At 42.0% G+C, this 18,443-nt stretch overlaps 3 protein-coding genes across 9 annotated transcripts; 2 read left to right on the forward strand and 1 right to left on the reverse strand.

The window, feature by feature from the left end:
- The first annotated feature begins 771 nt into the window (after positions 1 to 771).
- Positions 772 to 9,821, forward strand: ube2r2 (ubiquitin-conjugating enzyme E2R 2). 2 transcript variants are annotated; one of them, XM_088309037.1, is made up of 6 exons: positions 772 to 1,387; positions 2,206 to 2,395; positions 4,282 to 4,368; positions 4,461 to 4,558; positions 5,580 to 5,714; positions 6,694 to 9,821. In XM_088309037.1, exons 2-6 carry the CDS (start codon positions 2,219 to 2,221, stop codon positions 6,977 to 6,979), a joined length of 783 nt encoding a protein of 260 aa, XP_088165163.1. In that variant the 5' UTR covers positions 772 to 1,387; positions 2,206 to 2,218; the 3' UTR covers positions 6,980 to 9,821. The 2 variants fall into 2 exon arrangements, with proteins under 2 accessions (XP_088165163.1, XP_088165162.1); XM_088309036.1 differs by lacking the exon at positions 772 to 1,387 and having other exon boundaries at positions 2,189 to 2,395.
- A 197-nt stretch (positions 9,822 to 10,018) lies between these two features.
- nudt2 (nudix (nucleoside diphosphate linked moiety X)-type motif 2) lies at positions 10,019 to 11,525 on the reverse strand. Its single transcript, XM_088309038.1, has 3 exons — positions 11,411 to 11,525; positions 10,770 to 10,896; positions 10,019 to 10,559 (listed from the first exon to the last, which is right to left on the reverse strand). The coding sequence occupies exons 2-3, from the start codon at positions 10,894 to 10,896 to the stop codon at positions 10,237 to 10,239; spliced, it is 450 nt and encodes a 149-aa protein (XP_088165164.1). The 5' UTR covers positions 11,411 to 11,525; the 3' UTR covers positions 10,019 to 10,236.
- A 128-nt stretch (positions 11,526 to 11,653) lies between these two features.
- On the forward strand, positions 11,654 to 18,392 carry ccdc51 (coiled-coil domain containing 51). 6 transcript variants are annotated; one of them, XM_088308642.1, is made up of 7 exons: positions 11,654 to 11,737; positions 12,805 to 12,870; positions 12,948 to 13,110; positions 13,474 to 13,611; positions 14,167 to 14,538; positions 15,104 to 15,583; positions 17,951 to 18,392. In XM_088308642.1, exons 2-6 carry the CDS (start codon positions 12,866 to 12,868, stop codon positions 15,539 to 15,541), a joined length of 1,116 nt encoding a protein of 371 aa, XP_088164768.1. In that variant the 5' UTR covers positions 11,654 to 11,737; positions 12,805 to 12,865; the 3' UTR covers positions 15,542 to 15,583; positions 17,951 to 18,392. The 6 variants fall into 6 exon arrangements, 5 of the variants coding, with proteins under 5 accessions (XP_088164768.1, XP_088164767.1, XP_088164766.1 ...); XM_088308641.1 differs by having other exon boundaries at positions 11,734 to 11,751; XR_015845780.1 differs by lacking the exon at positions 11,654 to 11,737 and adding an exon at positions 11,758 to 12,185 and having other exon boundaries at positions 15,104 to 16,811.
- The last annotated feature ends 51 nt before the right edge of the window (positions 18,393 to 18,443 follow it).

An 18,443-nucleotide genomic window follows, 5' to 3' on the forward strand; every position in this document is an offset into this window, starting at 1 on the left:
AGCTAATGTGTTACGCGTACAATGTGTCATTTGAATGTTGTACATTGTTTGCTTTATTTAATTGAGGATGTCTGTCGCCTCCCCAGTGCATATGCTGGACAGAGTCTTAAACGCTTTGCATTCCAATAATAAAAAAAAAATTGGTTCTTCTGCGCGCCCATGTTTGCCATCTTCCTCAAGTATTGCCCTTCCGTGGTCCCATTACACGCCTTTTTGCTCTCGCTTTTCATGTTTTATATTTCATCTGACCAGTGCAATCAATTGTAGTTCATGCAATGGCTATAGCTCACGTCATAGAGCGGATTGCCAAATGAACGAAGGTTTGGCTGTTCGAATCTTGTCCGCTTAGTTTTATGACACACCAGCAAGACAGCACGAAAACGCAACAAAACAAAACATCCTGTTCTATGTTGAGGGGTTTAGCATGGTAGTTCTGCTCACGTGCACCACACTTTGGCAGCGTGGAGTTGTGAGGCCCCGTGTATTTCAATTGTGTGGTATTTTCCTCTGAGATGATACGCCAAACATACAGCAATATGATTTGAATTTGGCTTTGAAAAGTGCGCACATAGTTTTTTTTCCAAAAGGTCAAGCCTGTAAAACTGAAAATAAAACTACCTATAGCCTGTGCTTACTTCGTATATATATTTAGCATATTTAACAAACAGAACAGTGGGCGACTGATTAGATTAAAAAAACAACTAACGAATGACTCAAATGTTATAGTCACAGCGAGTTAAGAACAATGATTCGTGTTCTGCATCGAGTGCGCGCACGCAAGTCACGTTCCAGACGTCGATGACGCACCGCAGACACGCGCAATGGTAACCGGAAGCATCGTTGAGAGGAAAATCAAAAATCGATCAAAACCCCAGTTTGCTCTTTAGGGTAACTCTCACCTGCTGTCATTTCCCCGGCGTAGCTTGGCATTCGATAGCTCTTCACACTATCGCCGTGAGAGGAGACGCTAGCGAGCAGAAAAAGCCGCCCCGTTTGACCGAAGTTGCTCGCTAACTGGTTTAGCTGACGTGGGGAGAAGTTGAGACTGCCAGAGAGCAGAGAGACAAACACAAACAAGCTGGGATCAGCTGAGCGACTGTCCGAACCGAACCAGCGGCGCGGGGACATGTCACGGAGTACCACTTTGCTTTTCCGAGCCCAAGAATGATCCACGGGAGACGGTGACTTCCACTGAAACTAGCTCCATGTAGACTCGTGTCAACACAAAGAATTCCGACAGCACAACACGAGGATCAGCCACAAGCAGGAGAAGAACATCCACGACTCATGTCACCGCTGTGTCACTTTGGCCAAGCACTACCAATGACTTTATTCTCCAGTTCTCTTCTGTAACCTCACGATTACATATTACATTGCAAGAACACAGGTAAACACTTTTTTTTTTTTTTTTTAAACGGGACCAGTGAACATCCTGCGATAGCTGTACAGAATACACACGTTGTGTGAAATTATTGCTGATTTGCGTCGTCAAGTATTTCTTACGTGTCACAGCACACCTCAGAACAATTATGTCACAAACAAGAATTCTTTATATATTAGGGAAAAAATAAATTATTTTATAGTTCTGCTGGGATAGATGGATACAGTGCCCTCCATAATTATTGACACCCCTGTTTAAGATGTTAAAATCCTTAAAATACATATAATTTGTACTTAGAATTGTAGAAATGGTTCACCAGGCACAGAATCAAGTTCCTGCCATGGCCATCTCGATCCCCAGACCTCAACCCTATTGAAAAATTGTGGAGCGGATCGCTGGAATATTTAGAGAGCCTGGGCAAAGAATAACAGTCAAAGATCCCTGTATTCTCTCATCCTGTGAAACTATAGAGACGAATAGGTGCTTTTTTTGGCAAAAGGACATTTTACACATCAGGGTGCTAATTGTGGAACAGATAATTTGGTGTGAAAGAATTATTTCTCAGTGAGCGATTGTTTTGCCCTCCACTCCAAGGTTGGCTTTTCCTCTTAATACATTTTGGTCGTACATTTAGAAAAAAGGAATTTATTAGAAGCTAAAGAACACCTTACCCACAGGAGCCAAGAATTATAGAGGGCAAGATAGATGGGTAGATGGGGAAGCACCGCCAAACAAAAATGTAAAAATAATAATAATAATACTAATAATTCTGATATGTCTAATGGCCTAAACATTTTGCGTTCCTCTATGCCCACCGGTGTCAGAAGTGGGATCAGCATGGCCCACCAGGCAACCCCAAGTTCTCAGAAGGCCTTGATGATGGAGTTGAAGTCGCTACAGGAGCAGCCAGTGGAGGGCTTCCGCATCACTCTAGTTCAGGAGTCGGATCTCTACAATTGGGAAGTGGCCATCTTTGGGCCCCCAAACACCCTGTATGAGGGAGGCTACTTTAAGGTAGGAAACATTTGTTCCTACGACTTGCTAACATGTCTGCCTCACAGTCCTGCGTTTTGGGGTTTGATGCTCGGCTCCTCTGTGTGTGGAGTTTGCATGTACTGTACTTTGGCTTCACGTTCCACCCTATTTTTGTTTCTTGCTGAAATTAGCCTGTTTCGAGGGGCTGGCTCATCTCTCGTAAGCAAGTAACCGGCCTCATATAGTGCTGGACTAATGGCCAGTCTGGCTTTCCCGACCATGACAACCATTGGCTGCGCTCTGGCTTTGGCTGGAGCAGAGCCAGGACTGCATGGGGGGGGGGCAAGATTTTGACTCATCATCTGGACAGAGTCATTAGTGTCGTGTATACTGGACAAGAAAGAAGAAGTGGAGGTCACGCTTTGCCGTTTGTCTGTGCTAACAAACAAGATTAAACACGGCCTCATTTTCAACTTTCCAGGTGCTTGTTCTTGTCGCAACAGGTTTGTGCCAGCACTCGAGGAGAGTAGTGTGCGTAGCTTAGCGACTAACTTGTTGATACAAAAGGAATGCTTTGGTTGAAAAGTACCGGAATTGATATTTGCATTAAAATCTCCGGCCTTAATTGTTTAGTAAATTTAAAGCAATAAAACGGCCTTTTACTACTCCAGAGTGGAAGTGTGTCAGGGTTCGAAGTTAACTTTAAAAACTGCTTGCCCATAGGGCAAGTGCCACTAAAATTTGCCTTGCCCGAGTGGCCAAATTACTTGCCCAACTTGGGCAAGTGACAATTTTTTTTCTCTTGCCCGAAGATTAAATTACCTTGCCCTGAGTGACTTTTTGTATGACAAAGTGTCTAATTACAAATTGCATGAATTTTTTGTTCGGACAGTTCCTGCCTAGAAAGAATTAAAAATACGTTACAATCATAAGGGTTACTTATATAAAAATGTATCATGTATTAACACATTAATTAGGTGTCTGCTGACCCCGGATTATGTTATTCCTTCATGAGTTCTATGTTACAGACGTTGCAGGCATTAAGAAACAGTCAATGAAGCATATGTCCGTAAGGAGCTGGCAGCTGGCAGGTAGAACTGGTCCTGTGAAAGCTAGACTAAGAATAAAATGCTTATGGTTGTAAAATGTGTGCCACAAATGTAAATAAACATATAATCTGATAAGAATAAATTAATCTTGTTTTCATCATCAACCATGAAACCGTGCTCACAACAGCATGTATCATCCTGGGCAGTTATTGAAAATGTTAATTGTAGTTTTAATAATTAACAAATCTGCATGTTAAATTGGGAAAATGATATTACAGCAATATTATTCATTTTTTATTCCTTACTCACAACTGAATTGTCTACTTAAAAATATTCAAGCTATTTTAGTTATTTCAGAGGAATCCGAAATGTTCGGACTCGTCGCCACTTGTAAACATGCGCAGAAGGTAAGAAAACTTCCGGCTGTCAATTTTCGGCCGAAATATGGTAGGTTTTCGTCGAAATTAAAGATATTTGGCTGCTTTAAAAAAATGCTTGCCCGGTCGGGTAAGTTGCCCATAATTTTAACTTGCCCGTGGCCAAATTTCACTTGCCCCGGGCAATCGGGAAGCGGTTAACCGCGAACGATGTGTGTGTTGTTGCTGTGGTTAATGTGCCGTGGACCATCATTGAAAAAGTTGAATGAGGTTCATGCTAAACTCTCCCAAACCTACAAGCTAGTCACACGCAGGTTTTTTTCCCTCCCTAATTTCTAACCACCAAATGAAGCAGGCACCTTTGAAGGGTTTTTGTCAGTCAGTGATATCAAAAATGTTATTTGTGCCATAAAGAAGGCCATATTGTAATAACGAGACAAATGTTGGCCTGCAGATTCAGTCGGACTTAAAGCGCGAGTGTGTGCGTTCACTCTTCCAGGCTCACATCAAGTTCCCAGTGGACTACCCGTATTTACCACCAACCTTCCGTTTCATCACTAAGATGTGGCACCCCAACATCTACGAGGTATTTTTCTTACATGCCTTTAGGGTGATCATATGAGTGTAGAGTAGACGTGTCCAATGTGTCAATTTATGTGATGTGGTGTTTTGCCACAGAATGGCGATGTGTGCATCTCCATCTTGCACCCGCCAGTCGATGATCCACAAAGTGGCGAGTTGCCGTCAGAAAGATGGAATCCAACCCAGAATGTCAGGTAAAAACATCTGCTGGTTTTTGGGAAGACTTTTTGTGCTTGTGACTGATGATGCTTAAGAATAATTAGGTTTAATAAACGTTGTAAAATGAATGCTGCTTGTTTGCGTTAGGGATGCCACGTACGACTATTTTGCTGGTCGACTAGTCACGCGATAGGTTGACTCATCAGATCTTTTGTCAATCACAAATTGCCATTCCAAATGCCAATTGCAGGTGAAATGTGTCACAACAGCACAGACATTTACGCCTGACACAAATGCCACGTTATCTTTGAACAGTGACTGAAATGCCGTATTTTTCGGACGGCAAGCCGCTACTTTTTCCCCCAAACTTTGAACACTGCAGTGTTTAATGTGATGCCGTTTATTTATGGATTTTTACTTTTTATCCATTCTTGTCACATTTGCCCAATGAAATTACCATACATGTCACAGTGGACCAATTAAAGTGTCCAAGTCCATCCTTAAATCGAATACTCGTCAGCTATTTGCGATTGAAACATGATTTACAACTCCAGGAGGAGCCGGCCTTGTGAGAGCCCGAGGGAGCGTGCAAGAGAGTTCGGCACATGATTGAGATTGAGTCAGTGCTTTCAGTAGTCATGTCGGCATGTTCAAGACGATCTAGACAAAGTGCAACAAAATGGTTACGACGATTATAAGTACCGTAGTAATAAAAACAAAAGAGATAAACATCAAGCACACATCCTCGCTTTCTATTCGTGGCGTCCAAGACCAGTCGGACTGGTTTAAGGAAACATATGGAAGCTTGAAAAAAGCCCTGTCTACAAAAAAAGTGTGGCAGGTTTGCATGATCACCTGCAAATCCTGATCATGGCTCAATGGAGTTGCCTTCTTGTCACATCCCTCACAAGTCCTTTTTTTTTTTTCCCCTAATCAAAGGCTGCATTTTTGCCAAGAACGGTCAAAATGCCAGAATGTGTTTTAGCGAGATTCCATTGGAAGCCAAAATCTAATTTCGGATTGTGTGCTTTTGTTTGCATGTTTTTCTTTGAATAGGACCATCCTGCTCAGCGTCATCTCTCTACTCAACGAGCCAAATACTTTTTCCCCCGCCAATGTGGATGCCTCGGTCATGTTTCGCAGATGGAGGGACAGCAAAGGCAAGGACAAAGAGTACGCAGAGATTATCAGGTAACGTTTTACGTATACGATGATTCAAGCATGTTCTGACATACACAATGAACATCTGCGGTGTCGTGTTGTCTATATGAAATGTGTCAAGTTTGTAATAAGACTTGACAAATTGATGCGACTGACCCGCCTACCGTCTTCATGTTAGATAAATGACTGGGCTACCAAGTGTTCTGCTTCCAGATTTCGGATAGTGCCTTCAGTGGCACTGGTTTAGGTGCATGCTCGTGCGCGTCTCAATTTTTGAAAGCCCTTAAACAGTGGTATAGGAAAAGAGACTGGTTTGAAGCTGCATTTAAAAGCGTTTACCCTTGGTGCTGACTTCACTTCTAATGGCAGCTTATTTCATTTGCGTGCTGCATATCAGATGAATGCTGCTTCACCGTATTTGCTTTGAACTCTGAATTCCACCAATTGAACTGAGTCCGCAGACCTCTAAGCTTTCTTAGCTTTATATTCCATCTGAGCATAGTTAGTGCACAATTTGTAAAGCAGAATAGTTTTAGACAGCCATAGCCATCCATTTTCAACATTGTTTTTCTTTAATGAGGTCGCAGGTGTGCTGAAGCCGATACCGGCTGACTTTGGGAAGTGCCTGGACTAGTCGGTCAAGTTAAACTCAATGACTAAGAAGTTTAGTTCCGCATCACATCAAGAAATTTGATTTTGAGAATGAGTGTTGTGAGCTCTCACAAGCCGTTTGCTCAAGACAATTCAAGTTCAATTGGATGAATGAAAGGGGGCCGGCAATTTTTATGACTAAGGCCGGAGGGTCGAGGCCGGAAGGTTAACCAGATCGCGGCTGGAGGGCGGGTCACGGAATGGCAAAAAAAAAAAAGGGTCAAGTGTCCAGCTCTGCAAATGAACTAAAGCAAACTCAATGGTAAGAGGGAGTATTATTGTATCTGCTATTAAAACATTTTCTTCATAATTTGGTAGCAGACAACCTGAGGGTGAATTGCTTTTCATTTGAACACAGGAAACAGGTGACGTCCACGGCGGCAGATGCCGAGCGAGATGGCGTCAAGGTGCCGACCACACTGGCAGAGTACTGCGTCCAGACCAGGGTTCCCTCGCAGGACAGTAGCTCAGATCTTCTCTACGATGACCTTTACGACGACGACATGGAGGAGGATGAGGAGGACGACGACGAGAGCGAGATGGAGTCGATAGGCGAAGCCGGAGCGGTCGGGTCTGTGGAGGACGGCGGGACGTCCAGCAGATGTTACGACAACCAGGATGACTCTGGCAACGAAGAGTCATGATGATCTGGATCGTTACGGCTCCTTGCCAACTCTCTGCATCATTTTGCGTGTTTGCGTTCGTGTGTGTGTGTGTGTGTGTGTGTGCACAGTGGGGTCAAAAGTCTACTGCCAAAAACTTTTCATCATCTATTAAAGTTAGTCAAATAATGTCTCTCCAGTACTTTTTATGTAAGATTTCACAAAAAAAAAAAAAAGAAATTGTTGTCGAGTCACCGTTTGCCTTAATTACAGCTTGCACTCCGTCTGGTACAAATGTGTTCCAGAAACAATTTGGCGTTTCTTCAACGCACCCCCTCAGTCCTGTTTATGGTTTTAGGTTATATTTAGACATTTTTTTCCCCCCATTGCGTGCGATTGCAAAAACATCCTTCTAAACTCTATACTGGAAAATGATCAAATAATTTCTTTATTTGAAGAATTTATATTCTGGGAAAGCAGCCTCCAATATGTTCACCACTTGATTAGGTACACTTGCCCACTTCCATGAGATCGAATACATGAACTGAAACAAAAGATTCAGCCCCTGAAATAGGGCACTAAGGCTCAGTTTTGACTGATATTTTAACAAATGTTTATCATTGTGGTTGATTTCATGCTGACGGTCTCTCACGTATGTCCAAAAAAAATTTGTAAAACCCAAACCTGTCTTTTTTGATAAAGCGCATCATCACGTTTTGCAGGACGATTGAATGAGTAGGCTTGATGAGTGCTTGGTTAGATGGACCATTGTTAAAATTCTTTCTTCAAAGTAATGCCTTGTTTGCCAATTTAGTCAATCTTCGTATTTGATAAATGATGAAAACAACGGCCTGGTGGCATTCTCTCCAGCCCCACTGTTCGGTGTCTGTCTGCTTTCTTTGTTAAGCGTCACCCCGCATGTCTCTCTTGTCACAAGCGTGTGTTGATCTTTCATGGATTGAACATAAACTGTGTGGCAAAAGGATGAAGTGGCGTCAAACGGCGACGCCACGAGGACGCCGGCCGGGCAAGGTGTCATTGCACACGTCTGCCTTTTCGATGCAATCAGCAAAACTTGACACAAAGCTCTGCTGTGTCCTGTCCATCACCACTGATCCCTCAAAAAGGGCGGGGGGAGCAAGCTGAAGACTTTCTCTGCTCCCCTCTCTGCCTCTTAAACCTCAGGGCCTCAATAGACTTTCTCTGAGAGAGGAAAAAGCAACAAGAGACGCTGGTCACCTAGTTTTCTTTCTTTTCGTTTCTTTTAAGAGGGCAAATGGTCGCCTTCAATCCCACAACAGGAGTGTTTACAAGTGTTGATGTTTGTCCTGATTAAGCCCCCCCCCTCCTCCCAAAAAAAAAAAAACTCAACAAAATCCAGATGATGTTCACATGACGTTACTGACGTGAAAATGTTACACTTTCACACCGTGATACTTTGATGCTGAGGTGCAAATTCAGTGCCAACGTGGCAACAGTATTGTGCCGCACCACGGTCCCGTTTCTCAGCTGTCAATCAAGGACAGTCGTCAAAATGCAGCTCGGTTTGCATTTCAATGACAACGACGACGTGTGCAATTATGTTTATGAGCGGTTTTGAATCGGACACTGGCAAGGTTTAGGTCATGCCTCTGCAGAGCTGCTGCAGATTTGCAACTTTTGATTGGGTTTGCTGACATGACATTTATTTTTTGGGCTTTTGCAGTGAGGAACATTTTCAAATGTAAATCTGGCTGGATATGATGCCAAGGAATTGAAGTACAGCCCAATCATTTCCTTTATTTTGTATTTTGAAAGTGGAGCAGCAGATTGTCAAGCTGTTTTAAGAGACACATAATGATCTGAATGTGAAACATTTCCTCCTGTGCAATGAAAACTCACCGAGACAAAAAGAGGAACTCAAGCGACAAGGTGGACGGAGGGAGGTCGTGAATGGAACTGATTTTGTGACACCGCCTGATTTTCAGTTGCGTACTCCCCCCTGATGTGTTTTCTCCCCCCAGGATGATAACATTTCATGTATCTCATGCGTCCTAAATGTGACGCTGTCCTACCACAGTCTTGCACAGTGACAGAAGCAATGTGGAGGAAAATGACATGGCTGCCAGGATGGCCGAGTGGTCTAAGGCGCCGCGTTCAGGACCCAGTCTCCCCCGGAGGCCTGGGTTCGAATCTCAAATTTCCCCATTGTGGGACTAATAAAGGGAATATTATTATTATTATTATTATTATTATGAAAGTGAATTGGGACGACAGGACTGGGCCGATGTTTGACATTCTCGTGAAAGCTACCTGATTTTATTTTCTCTATTAGCCATATATGGGAGTGGTTTCAAGAAAACGGGACCATTTCTCCAAACTACAGCAAAATGTCAAAATCGCAGTCAGCATTTGTCCGTCAGCCCGCCGCCGCTTTTACTTCATTATCCACTTTGTTTTTGTGCCGATGGATAACTGAACGAATCCAAAACCCCTCTTTGGCAGACAAAATTCGCTAATCACTTTGTTCATGTAAAACTGCTCCACCCAGCTGACACTCATGGGGATGTCACCTGGTGGAACATGCGCACATCTATCGGACTGCATCTTCGGAGTGTGTCCAAACCGTATTGATGTTAAATGCTGTATGTGTTTGGCTTTTTCTTCATTTTGTCCACTAGTGTGTTCTTGAGGATGCAAGTGTCACTGATAAAAGATTTCATAGTAACCAAAATGCCAATTTATTTTGTGGCCAGAAAGTTTTGCGTTGAGCTCACAAGGCATATAAATACACTACATGAGATGCTGTTTTTCTGAGAGGTCGAGATAAGTGTTGACTTGCAAAATGGGGCCCGGTGGGTGTGGTAACGTTTGGAATTTATCAATAAAACAGTATGATATTGAATTCTATTTGGATGTAGTCATACATAATGGTTTCACTTTGTGAGGATGTTGAATCTAATTCATTGGAATGGCTCGTGAGTCGGGGTTCGCTTGTCTGTCTCATAGTCCAGAGCTCTCAGGTTCAAAAATAGATCAGGAGTCCCTCTCTTAGCAGAATAGCTTCTTTCTTTCTTCTTTTTACTGACAGATGCAACCAGATTGAAGGAACTGTCATTTATTTCTCATTATTTATTTTTTTACATTTGTACAGTAAATAACAGTTTTAAAAAATAATCTTCACTTTAGCGATCTCTTTACTAATTAGCGTATATCAGTGACAGACAAGAGTGCATTCCGACTCACGTACAAATTTGCCTTAGAAAGCGGACGCCATTGGAAATGTTACTTGACATTGTGTTCATAGAACTGCCCGTGTGTCACTGCTTGTCCTGCTGACCCTCCAAGTATCTATGTGCTGCTCTCAGAGTGTCCTGCATGTCTTTATGCTGGGCCAAAGTGCAGGCGTCCTCCAACCGGGCCCAGCGGTAGTTCTGGTGCTCACTGGACAAAGTGACATTCGTCCCCGGATCTCGGAGCTCGGCCAGCCAGTACAGCACCTCCTTAGGTTGGCCTCTTACCTCGTAGCGCAGCTCCTTAAGGAAGCCCTTAATTACCTGGAGGTCCTCGGCGCCAAGCCCCGCCTCTTCCTTGGTCTCTCGAAGAGCTGTGGTGAGGTCATCTTCACCTGGGTCCACATGGCCTGATGGTGAAAAGAAAATGAGATTTTTCACTTCAACTGGGAAATTTAGGTCATGTAAAAACATAAATATTTTGTTTAGTAATTTGCTCTACCCGTGCATTTCACCTGGTTGTCATTTTTTCTACAACCACATAGAGTAGGTGTATACAATTTGAGAAAACATTACTAACAGTGCCATTGACGAGGGTAAAGCATGTTGTGTTCTTTTACCTTTGGGTGGGGTCCAGTGGTGTAGCCCATATGAGGTCTGCAAGAGGAGATACTCGATGTTGTCTGGGGGAGGAACACAACTTGCAAGACGTCGAAACACAATGAAGCCACAGGCTCGCAGCGCCATCTGATGTTCGAGAGGAAGCAAAACGTCAGGACTCGTACGAGCGAGCTTCAAGCTAACTACATTCACACTTATCACTACAAGCAGAACTATAATGTCATATTCACACGTAGTTACTTATACAAACGGTTTTCTTATTATTTTGATTGTACAGTATATGTACACGTACAGAAGACAGGATAGGACAGCTCTAAATATGGCCTTCGAGTGGCAGCAACATATACTTGCAAAACCTTAAATAGATAAAAGTATTATGAAATTAAATTAAATTACTAAAGATTCAGCAATTGGACAAATCTAATTTCATTACTCGTGGCTGACCAGAAGAATTTGTTTTGTATGAAAAAAAAAACATGTTGAAGGTACAATTGTAATTGTATTTCTCGTTATCTGCCTGCTATGGTAGCTTATCGTGCCGGACGTGTTCAAGTTACTTTGGCTTTAATTCACATTGCATACTCGTAATGGATACGCAGCAAATGTTCTATGTGTATATATAAAATGAAATGGAACTTACAGTTCAACTACTGATGTTTATTTCCCTTGTCGCAGCTTGTTTCACATCGGCATAAAGACGCAGTGCACAACTACATTCAGAAACAAGTCCGGGCTGAACTAAAGGTGGTTCCGCTTTGTCAAAGTACTTATAATTTCGTATGTGCATGTGTGTGCATGTTAAATGGATTTTCCCAATTTGAAAACTTAAATCAAAATAATAAATAATATCAAAACATGTACTTGAGTCATTTTTTTTTCGCATCCCATTTTTTTCGCGTAAATTTGACCCGAGGTTATTTCATTTTCCAGAAGACTCCCATGCGTAAACGATTGTTAGCAACTTCCGGTAAGGCACTTCCGGTATGAATTTGCTTATTTGTTACAGTGCGTTTCCTTTCATTGAGCGGTTTATTTGAACTTTCTTCACCTCCTTTTCGAAGCGATCATCATCCACCATTGCATTGAAAAACCGTGCACGGCTTGGGAAGTTGTTTCGCGGTTGGCGGTTGTATGAACAAGCAGAAGAAGATGAATCTGTGTGACTCCGGGAGCAATGTTTTGAACTGACTCAAGGACAAGAGAATGTTGTTGTGATAAACGCTAGTTTTCAGCACTTTCATGTGGATGAGGATCACAAAACAAATAGCCTGAGAGTCTTTGTTTGACAAGACCACCACCTCAACGCTGTGCATGTTCATTTTGTGGAGAAAGAGCACGGCACCACAACACGCTCATTGGACTTTGTGCTTTAATGTGGTTGCTGTTTGCCACCGGATAAGATTCAGGAACTTCGGGTATTGTTTTTGTGTGTGTGTGGGAGACGCCACAATATTTTGGATTTTATGGACATTGGACAGTAAAAGGTTTTGTCATTAAGATGTAATGAGCACCTTTGGAGAGTAAGATGTGATACTCGTAAAATCCGAAATATTGTAAGATTGTTCTAATAAGTTGACATAAGGAGAGATGCTCGCATTCGTTTTTATGACATGAATTGTCTCGGTCATATGGCATACAATGTGAAGCAGTAGGTTTGTCTGGTAAAATGCGACCAACTTTCTCAAAGGCTCATGGGAATAATATTAAGGTGGAAGTAACCTATGAACAATATATTCGGGTGATTAAGGAAGTCCATAAACAAACATAAAGTAACTCACAGCATAACGTTACCGCCAGCTAAAAATCGCTGCAAGTTAAATTACTGTGTTTTTCATGTTTATCATGTGAGAAAGTAAGGTGTGACGCTAATTACTAGATTGGAAATGGGTAAATAACTTTAGCAGCAGCTCGCCAGATAGATGGGATGACGGGTGATACTTAGTCATTGCTAATTACTGTCTCAAGTACTCAGTTTTAGGATGCTGAAATGGTTGTCTAAATATAAATTCCTTTTTTAAACAATATAATTTACAGGTGGGATCTCGGCAGCTGTGGACAAATTGCAAGTGCAATTCTTTCCGGGTTGCGCTTCTTGATGAGGTACTTTCCAATTCACTTAAGCAACAAGAAAATACAACTTGAATCAGTTCATTATTTGTTGATCATAATCACGCCAGGTACAGACTTCATGGCTCGGGGTGTTGGTCCCGCCTCTTCCTGCTTGGACCCCTGTCGGTGCAGGTGCGCACGGTCCGGACCTACGGCGCCCATCACCAACCCAGCGGCTCGGGTTCGACTGGTCCCGACGGCGTGAAGGCGCGAGCGCTGTCTGCCTTACAGGTAAATCAGACGCTTCAGAGCGGATTAATCCCAAAAAATATTCAACATATTGATGAATTGGTCATTTTTAGTTAATTATTATTGATTTAATTAGTTATTCAGTGTTATTTTTATTTGATTAAAAATGCTCCAGAAAAGTTGTGTTGTTTTTTGTGGGTTGATGGGATGAATTAATGGACCTTCATCGCATTTCAGTGAAGAAAATTGATTTGGTCACAAAATGAATGAAGATTGAAAGTCAATTTACTACAGTAATCTGTTTTCAATTTGCCTATCAGCGTCAAAAGAAGTCAATAATAATAATTGTCCAATAACAAGAATTCAATCCATAACAACAAAAGAATAATATTTGTTCTTGTCCAGCACGCTGGTCGATTAGGGCAGCAGTGGGGCCAGAAGTCTGCCCTGATGGCCGCCGCCACCATGAACAGCTGGTGGGAGAAGTACGAGGAGTTTGTCGGCCTCAACGAGGTCCGCCAAGCACAGACTAAAGTCACAGAGGTCAGTGGATTGGTCGCCAGTCAGCCACACGGCGCAAAGACAAGCCAGCTGTCAATCGCGAGGCACATCGAGATTTAAAAAAAAAAGATTGGTCACCTGTCAATCACAAACCCCTTTTGTCAAATAATGGATGAGACATTCAACGAAATTAAAAATTCAAAAGCTTTGGAATCATTCAAATCACCTCAGAAACACTTCAATATTTCAAAAGGGATACTAGAAATTCTCGCTTCATTCTCAATGGCTCATTAAAGAAAACACTTTCACGTTGTTAAAACTGAAAATTGAAAATGTTCCGTTCTTGCAATTCACACTTTAAGATTTTTTTTTCTCTGTCTACATTTTTTGGCCTGATTCAAACTTTTCACCTTATCCATACCGTAATTAATTCATTTTTGGCCGATGCCAAGACTTCCAACTTTTCAACCGTTCCTCCTGCAATTTCAAAATAAAAGCCAACAACGACGATTTTTGTTGTTGTTGCTTTTTTTCCCTTCCGATTTGTACATTGTGCAAGCCGATCACAAGGTTAATCCGTCGTGGGTGTGGTTGCAGGCGGAGGATGCTTTCATGGCGTCGAGGGGGCTGGTGCGCGAGGCCCACGCCAGCCTGGAGGAGGTGCAGGCTCGGCTGAAGAAGGCGCGCACTCGCCTGGAGCGCGTGTCCCGGGAGGAGGCCACCTACCTGGAGCTGGCCACCCTGGAACACGGACTGCTGCGGGACGAGCGGCGCCTGCGCGCGGCGCACGGGCAGGCCGAGGCGGCCGAGCGCGAGACCTTCGCCTCCTTCTCGGCGGCCGTGCGTGAGAGTCACGAGAAGGAGCGGACGCGGGCCGAGCGCACCAAGAACTGGTCGCTCATCGGGTCGGTGCTTGGCGCCCTCATCGGCGTCATGGGCTCCACGTACGTCAACCGCGTGCGCCTGCAGGTGAGGACGAGCCCAAAAAAAGGGCTGGGCTTGCGTTCACTTGGATGGTTTTCGCTCAAGCTCTTCCACAATTTTTTTTTTAATTAAGATAGCTAATCAATGAGTACACTTATCGTGAAAAATATTTATAAACTAAAAATTTTACATTAGCTACATAAGAAAAAAATGCACTAAATAATTGGTCAATAGATTTTTTGGAAATGATTAAAATAAAAATAATTTAAATAATTCAGCATCTTCTTAAACATTTTCATTTTTAAAATTTCTTAATTGATATTGAAAAGAGTAAAATAAGACATCTGAGTAAAGCAATTTCACATGTCTTCAACATGTTTTGTGTTTTATTAAATCATTGTTTCATTTGTTGTAAATGATTAGATAAAATAAACAAGTTATATTTATTTTATAAACAATCAACACCATTACATAACATTTTATAATTTTGCTTGGTTGGAATTTGTTGCCTAATTGATTGGTTTTTTTTGTTTTTGTTTAATTGAATTAAGCAATGTATGTATATATGTATATGTCTATTTATAAGTGTGTGTGTGGTCGTATTTTGTAGGAGCTCAAGAGTCTGTTGCTTGAGGCCCAGAAGGGTCCGGAAAGCCTTCAGGAAGCCCTCAAAGTCCAAGCGGGTCACCATCGCTCGCAGCAGGATGAGCTGGGAGCGCTCATCGACAGCCTGAGGGTCTCCCTTCGGGGGGCCGGCGGTCCCGCCCCCGCCAACCGCTCTCCGCACTTGGACTCCCTTTTACCCCATGTGTCCGAGATACGACAAAGCCTGGACGGGGTCCGCGGCGAGCTGTCTCATGTGAGGAAGCTCATGGAAAGCAGCACCCGGCGGGGGTCCGAGTGGACGCCGGGGTCTGTGGAGGACACCCAGAGGACGCTGGGCGAGCGGATCGGTCGCAGCACGCTGTACAACGCCACCTTCGCCTACACGGCCGCCGCGCTCACCGTCACCGCTGTGTATGCCCTGCTGAGAGGAGGAGGAGCTTAAGAGGTGGTCACCATGGAAACAGCGCCTCTCACTCGAGCAGAGGTGGGGAGTCAAATGACTTGACTTGAGTAATACTTACAAAAATGGGTAAAATTCAGCCTTTTTTCTAATTTTTTTAAATCTAATTTTCAAGAGAGTCAGTAAACGTTTTTCTTTTCAAGAGAACTGTTCAAATTTGAGGCCACTACCAAGATTGGTTTAGGACCCTCAAGAAATTGTGACAAACGCAAAGTGGCTAAAATGCAAATCATGTCGAACTTGATACCTCAAGACGATTTGAGACTGGCTTTGTGACTTTCCACCACAAGGGGGGTGTAAAAACTCATAACTGTGGATGTGGCTTAGTTCAAAATTAAGCAAAACCATTCGCAATTATTAAATAGGAGTCCGCATTGACCCGGCACCATTGACAGTACCTCTAGTCTGATTAAAATCAAATAAAGTTCAGTTGTTCCAGTCGGCTTTTCCATACTGTTTAAATGTTCCTGTTTCTGAACGGGAATTAAACTCGCTGCTTGCTTTTTTTTCATTATTTTTGAATTAGAGGAGTCGAAACGTTTGCATATGAGAGCTTTTTTTGCCTTTTAATGCGCAGCGAAAGGGGACAGCTACTTTCACGCACAGCCACCATTGCTTCAACCACACATCAAGTTGAGGGTGAGGATGCGTTTTATTCTTTTATTTAAGTATCCGTTTCTTCACTCAGCCTAGCTGCCAAGTCACTAGCGAAGAAACTTGTTTTTTAGTGAATTACTTATTGTGCAAATTAGCCAAATTGTCACATACCAATTTGGCTTTCAAAATTCACGCTGGCTTAGACATGATAGTGTTTCACAGTGTAGTGCGGCCGAAATGGCTTGAAAGCCGCTGAGGATTTTCACTCAGCCTTGCTTCAAAACGATGGATGGTGACACTTTGTTTTAAGAAACTGTGACATCACGATCTGTCTTTGAAAAATTGATCCACACATTGTAGTCTGGATGCAAGTGGCTTGAAAACGGCTCAGGATCTTCCAGCCGCCCAGCTGCCGAGTCATGGACAGAGAAACTTTTTTTTGAGAGAGCATTTATTTTATTTTTTTTGTAAATGAGCCAATATGCCACCGTTACCGTATGTGACAGATTCTAGTGGGTCTCTGGCAGACATTTTTACCGACTTAATTGCTTGTTTAATGTCCCCTTTCGACATTTCCTGTCCACTTCAACTTCAAATGACATGTCGAGCTGGATTCAAAGACTGGCCAACGCTGGCAATGCTGTGTTGCGTTCAGGTACGATTGAACTGGTGTTACTCTATATATTTATACTTCTACTACGTGCGCTGGTAAATCCTCTGCGGCAGCTGTCGAGTCTTTTCTTAGCACAATCATCATTCAGACAGATAGACAGACACGTCAGGAGATTCATATTCGCGCCTACGTATTGTCCGCCCAAAATTTGGTCTGTGAAACATGATTTACTGTATGTGTTCATTTATGCTTTTGAAATTGTAGCTCAGTAGTGGATAAACAGTGCACGTGTGGAGGGGAGGAAGCTCATGTGGGACTAAAACGCACACTTGTGGACCACCAACAATTACTTGACTTACTTGTTTGTTTTTAATATTATTGTTATTAAATATATTCATGTTTCTCCCAAGAGATTAAAACACATTTACTGTATTTTTGGATGTATCAATATAATGTAGAGTACATTTTATGTGTATTTTATTTTGCACTAAATCATTAATTAATATAATATATAATAAAATTATGGCTTCCCATTTGCATTTTTGCAAATATTTGAGTATATGATTATTTTATAATTAATTTGACTTATGTCAGGGAAGTATATATTTTCAGTTTTTTTGGCTACTTTTTTAACTATTCATTATTTTATATTTATTAAAATTTTCCCGTCATAAATCTATGGGTAGTTTACTTCATCCAAGTTAACTACTAATACATACTGTAATTTCCTTATTCTAAATAATCCGATTAAAAATAGGTTAAATCAATTTAAATAATGAATACATAATAATAACCAAATTAGGAGCATCCTTTTTTGTTCGTTATATATTTAAAAATATGTTTTTTTCTGCTTTGAATTTATATTTCTTTTGGTGAGTTTTTCAAATTGTATAATTTTTTTATTTATTCACCATATGAAGCCAATACCTTGAGGCAGGTTTATAACACAGCTTAAACATTTACAAACGTGAGACTTACTAAAAAAATGAATTCAAAATATATTGATACACGAAAGATAAATATCTTCATCTGTGGCTACTTATGCGATGGACTTTTTTTAGCTTTGCTTTTCTTTTCATGTAGTTTTATTAGCGTGATACATTCTTGCTTCAGTTCCGCATTTCCTGGGAGCATGAACGTTTAAGAAACGCTGATCATTTTTTTTCCTCTGCTGTTCACAGGTGATGATGTCAGCACACTGTAACGCAAATCAGATGAAGGAAGAACGTTTTTGAGGTCAAGTACAGCACACCATCACATGACCGTGCAATCCATGTCATTCCCTGTGTGTGGACGTGTGTGTGTGTGTATGAAAAACACACAGAAGGCACGCGGTGTCAATAAAAGCCATACTACTGTGTTTATAACCCCTATAATTTCCTGAAGGCCGTATTTTTTTTTTTTTTTATGACTGTGGTAATTCTTGAATGGCTTTATTGTGACATTGTTCCTGTGGAAAAGTTTCACCTCCATGTTTAGGGAAAGCAAACACGTGACGTCTTCATGCGTGTTCAGTGTTGTGACTTAAATTGTAAACAATCTGCTGCTGTGCCGTCATCCAAAGCTACTGGTGGGCATTTTTAGGTCCGATGGCGTAAGATAAATAAAGCAAATGTTGGCAAATGATGTCTTGATATAAATTACAGATTGCATAGACCAAAAAAAGATGTAAGA

This window comes from Idiotropiscis lumnitzeri, chromosome 11, assembly GCF_059441095.1.
Source record: "Idiotropiscis lumnitzeri isolate Australia: NSW breed Sydney's pygmy pipehorse chromosome 11, RoL_Ilum_1.0, whole genome shotgun sequence".
Classification (NCBI taxonomy): domain Eukaryota; kingdom Metazoa; phylum Chordata; class Actinopteri; order Syngnathiformes; family Syngnathidae; genus Idiotropiscis; species Idiotropiscis lumnitzeri.

What these genes read in the sequence shown, in the direction of transcription:
- ube2r2 (XM_088309036.1), top strand. Translation starts at nt 2,189, where the DNA reads ATGCCCACCGGTGTCAGAAGTGGGATCAGCATGGCCCACCAGGCAACC. An exon ending in ATGAGGGAGGCTACTTTAAG is followed by an intron (nt 2,396 to 4,281) that starts GTAGGAAACATT and finishes TCACTCTTCCAG; the next exon opens with GCTCACATCAAGTTCCCAGT. An exon ending in AATCCAACCCAGAATGTCAG is followed by an intron (nt 4,559 to 5,579) that starts GTAAAAACATCT and finishes TTCTTTGAATAG; the next exon opens with GACCATCCTGCTCAGCGTCA.
- nudt2 (XM_088309038.1), bottom strand. Translation starts at nt 10,896, where the DNA reads ATGGCGCTGCGAGCCTGTGGCTTCATTGTGTTTCGACGTCTTGCAAGT. An exon ending in CCACTGGACCCCACCCAAAG is followed by an intron (nt 10,560 to 10,769) that starts GTAAAAGAACAC and finishes TTTCACCATCAG; the next exon opens with GCCATGTGGACCCAGGTGAA.
- ccdc51 (XM_088308638.1), top strand. Translation starts at nt 12,082, where the DNA reads ATGTTCATTTTGTGGAGAAAGAGCACGGCACCACAACACGCTCATTGG. An exon ending in ATAAGATTCAGGAACTTCGG is followed by an intron (nt 12,186 to 12,804) that starts GTATTGTTTTTG and finishes TATAATTTACAG; the next exon opens with GTGGGATCTCGGCAGCTGTG. An exon ending in TCAACCGCGTGCGCCTGCAG is followed by an intron (nt 14,539 to 15,103) that starts GTGAGGACGAGC and finishes CGTATTTTGTAG; the next exon opens with GAGCTCAAGAGTCTGTTGCT.